Here is a 4,349-nt window from a genome sequence, read left to right on the forward strand (position 1 = left end):
TGCGGGGCGTGTTCGTAGGCCCTGCAGCGCGGCTCCACGGCCGCCTGTGTACGCAGGCGCATAGGAGCTGTCGCCTTCTCAGGCAGTGCTCTAGACGGCCCCACCCCCACCCCCGCACCACTTAGGACGACGACGGGGCCGGAAGTGACGCACGCCCGGAACCTTGTCCGCGTCCCTCAGCTGCCGGGTAGTTGGGTTTGAAGAAGGTTCATTGTTGGTGGGTCCTTCGCGGGCTACTGCTGACCCCGCTGCCACCCACACCCCGCAGTCAATAGAAAATGGTGGGTCGGAACAGCGCCATCGCCGCCGGTGTATGCGGCGCCCTTTTCATCGGGTACTGCATTTACTTCGACCGCAAGAGACGGAGTGACCCAAATTTCAAGAACAGACTGCGAGAGCGTGAGTGGGTTCCCTAGCCCTGGGCCTGGTGCCTTCCTTCGGCGTACATCCTCTTCTCGTTGCGGCTGCAGTTACCACCGTGCCGGCGCGACCCGGCCCTCCGCGTGGTGAGGCTAAGGCCTGGCGCTGTCGGCGTGCGCCTGGCGAGGCTGCGCCCGTGCGCGCACCCGAGCTGGGCTGGGGAAAGAGATGGCGTTTGCCTCTCGATTCGCAACACTTGTCTGACCCTAAGGCTGTTCCCGGTTCCCTCCATTTTGTGGAAAGGCTTTTTTCCCATTCCCTCACCAACACTGCTTCAGTTGTGAAAATGCAGACTAGCATGCGTTACAATTTAAGTTTTTGTTTGTTTCTTTTTGTTTTTTTAATTCTTGCTTCTCACCCTGTTTTTTGGTGTTTATTCTTAACTCGAAAGTTGTGTTTTTGTATTTATGGATTCTAGCCCGAGACTGACTTAGTAAATCTGGGCCCTATCATTGCAGCATTCTTAAACCCTCTTGGTAGCTTCGCTGTAAATGCTTCCAAGATAATGAGTGAATGCTACAGAAATGGCAAGGAAGTCCAAAGGGCTGCGCTTTTCCTGTGGCTCAGTCTTATTTCATACCTGCGACATCTTAGTGCTCTACTTTGAATTTCAAAGGCATCTTCATTTGCAACAGTATAGAAAAGCAAATTTATTGCAGTAAGGAGTATTTTTGTAACTTAAGACAACTAGGTTGCTCAGCCAAAACAGTTTCTGACGTTGAAATTGTTGTGTAAGTTACTAAAGCTCTGAAAATACAACGAGCTGATTATTCTATTTCGTACTAAATTACTGTTTACACTTCAGGGGCTGAGTACTCACATGTTGTTAGTAGCGTCCCTTTTGGACAACCCTGATCTTTTAGCCACCTGCAGTATGACACCAGTTTTCCTAGCTCTCTTATGTTTTAGGAGGGAAGGGATATACAGAGAATTTATTTTATTTATGATTAGGTAGACTAACGGAAAGGATGGTGTTTTGGATTCAGATCCTGATTTCCAGGCCTAGTTTGGCTATAGTTTAGCAGCATAATCTTGGGCTTTCTGGATCTCAATATTTTTTTTAGCTGTGAAATTAAGTAATGCCACCCACCTTTTGTGGGTTTTGTGGATATTAAATAAGATGTTTGAAGCCCCCACAATTTCTGGTATGGGAAAGGCCCCTCTATACATTTCAGTTACAAGTGTAACTAGTGGAGCCTAAGGTCAAGTCTTTTCCCTGTAGCTCTAAAGATAGTGTGATGTGGGAGTATACATAGCCCTGTAAAGACTAGATTATAACTTTGGAAACACTTACTACTATTGTTGAAAACATTATTTTTTGATTGAAGAAACAAAACCTGTCATTTTAGGCAGATAGAGGAACGTAATTTTCAGAATTCTTTTTCCATCTTCAATCCATAATCTATTCCTTAGATTAATGATTTAAGGGTTAGCTAGTTGAGTGGATTTATGACTACCCTGTCAAACTTCAGTTTCCTTTTTTTAAATAAAATTTTTATTGTGGTTAGGGTGAAAGTTTACAGAGCATGTTCATTTTCCATACAGCAGTTCACATACACTCTGTCTCATGACATTGACTGCAATTTCTCAGAATGTAACAGCTCTCTTCCCATTTCCTCCCTGTAGTTATCTCTTCCCTGTGTCCTTCACTCCCATGCACTCCTGCCCCCCAAACTGTCTCCCTCTGCATACACAGCCCTTACTCTCCCGTGATTGATCTCGCCAAGATCATGTAAATGTTCAGCTCATGTGCTTGCTTTTGTTTGGCCAGAAGCCACAGGAGTGGGTTCAGTTCCAGACCTGGAGGGCAGTTAGGGGCCATAGTCTCAGGTTCTGCCAGGCTCTATCAGACGAGCAAACCTGGTCTTTTTTTTTTTTTAATGATTTTGAGTTTGTCCCACATTGTTCTGCCTATCCAAGATCTACATAGATCCACTTCCAAGTGGTTGACAGTGGTAGCTGGGCACCATCCAGTTCTTACGGTGTCATAGTCACATAGGCTGAGGATTGCCTATATGACTAATTGTTTCCATGCATCTTTGATTTTCTTCGTTCTTCTTTGCTCTGGACAAGGAGATACCCATCATTGCATCTAGATGGCCACTTGCAAGCTTTTAAGATCCCAGTCGCTCCTCGCCAAAGTAGGATGTGGAACAGTGTTTTTGTATAGTATGTTATGCCAATTGATTAAGCTTCAGTTTCCCTTTTATGTAAAATGGTGTAATGTAAAGTGTCTGGCCCATGGTAATTGATGAATGATAGACATTTTTATTAATACAATTTTTTATATTTTCTTCACAAAGAAATATTTTTATTCAGAATAATTTTGCCACCTTTTTGAAGGTCACTCCATTTGTAGAATGAAATTTCAGTTGATTTTGAGTATTTCTAACTGAATTTCCAATAGAATATTTACATGAAGGGTAGAATTTCTCAAATCAGTCATTTTAGTTAGTTTTCCTGATACAATTATTGGGAAAGTCTGAAGTAAGGTTTAAGATTAGACTTGGGATTTTTATTTACTTGTGCATTTTCATTCATTAACCAGAACAGATGATCACATTAACCCCCCCAACCCCACCAACACCAAAAAAAATCCTTTCCCATTGTGTCAGTTGACTCATAGAGACCCTATAGGACAGAATGTAACTGCTCCATAGGGTTGCCAAGGCTGTAATCCTTATAAAGCAGACTACCATGTCTTTGTTCCACAGACCTGCTGATGGGTTTGAACCATGGACCACCAGGTCTCCTTAGATGATCATATTAGCAAGATGTAATTAGCTTAAACCATATTTTTTTCCCATCAATCTAAATGATCATTACTAAATGAAATTTAATCTCCAGATTACAGTGCCAATTACAGAAGTGTTTCATTTGTAAAATATTGTATAAAATGATAAATCATTTTAAAACATTAAACACCTTATTTAAAGAAATATTTTTAAATGATTTAGATTTGGGATTTTTTTGTAAGCTCCTATATGTGTATTTAAGATGTGCATGCCTGTTTACACAGTATCCCTTGCGGACAAATACCTAGTAAATAATTGAGGTAGGCCTGATTTGCTGATTAAATGTGTAACTCCTTTATTTCTTGGTTTTTCAGACTGTTACCATCTGTTCCTTTATCACAGAGATACTGTATGATACCATATCTCAAAATAAGTTAATGTAACAAGTTAATTGTTTTATGAAATGAAAATCAAAATTTTACTTTTGCTAGGAATATAAAACAGCTAAGTGATCTCAAAATTTTAAAACTGTTATCAGTCAAATATGTATTCAGCCACAATCACCACCATCCCACCCTTTAAAAAAAAGCAAAACAACTTTAAGGTTTGCATAGTAATGGAAACTAGGTTTTACTGTACTGGGTTTCCTTATCTTTTTTTGCCATCTTCCTTACATTCTGGCCTAGCAAATTGAATTTTTGAGTTTTTATTCCACAGACTTCCCATGTTCGTTTCTGCTGTGTCATTTATTTTCACTGGGGTGTCTTCTTGTCCTCTACCTATTAGAGAAACAACAGTGGGTAAAGTTTCAGTACACATATCCTGAAGTTCAGCTGCCTGAGTTTGAATTGCCACTCCACCACTTGTCATGATCTTGGTAAATTTTCTCATTTATAAAATGGAGATTGTAATTGTACCTGTATTAGTATTATTGGAGGTCCTTGGGTGGCAGAAATGGTTTGCACTCAACTGCTAATTTGAAGGTTGGTGGATTAAACCCACCAGTGGCACTGCAGAAGAAAGGCCTGATGATCTGCTTCTGTAAAGATAATAGCCAAGAAAACCCTGTGGAACAGTTCTACTCTGTTAATCCATGGGTTGCCATGAGTCAGAATTGACTTAACAGCAAAGGGTTTGGTTTTGGTATTACTGCTGTGGTTAAATTCAGATTTTAAGGATAGAATAAAAAAGAAG

At 41.0% G+C, this 4,349-nt stretch overlaps 1 protein-coding gene and 1 non-coding gene across 2 annotated transcripts in view; both read left to right on the top strand.

Annotated features, from left to right (window-relative positions):
- The first annotated feature begins 278 nt into the window (after window positions 1–278).
- The window catches only part of TOMM20 (translocase of outer mitochondrial membrane 20), a 25,848-nt gene continuing 21,777 nt past the window's right edge, over window positions 279–4,349 (top strand). Inside the window, exon 1 of the mRNA XM_007938475.2 lies at window positions 279–399. Within this exon, the coding sequence (XP_007936666.1) occupies window positions 279–399 (121 nt within the window). The remainder of the gene's footprint in view (window positions 400–4,349) is intronic.
- On the top strand, window positions 876–1,011 carry LOC122149826. The gene has a single exon (XR_006163353.1). It is a non-coding gene; the product is annotated as a small nucleolar RNA SNORA14 (small nucleolar RNA).

This window comes from Orycteropus afer, unplaced genomic scaffold (genome assembly GCF_000298275.1).
Source record: "Orycteropus afer afer isolate SDZICR_OR568_19922 unplaced genomic scaffold, OryAfe1.0 scaffold00050, whole genome shotgun sequence".
Taxonomy (NCBI): domain Eukaryota; kingdom Metazoa; phylum Chordata; class Mammalia; order Tubulidentata; family Orycteropodidae; genus Orycteropus; species Orycteropus afer.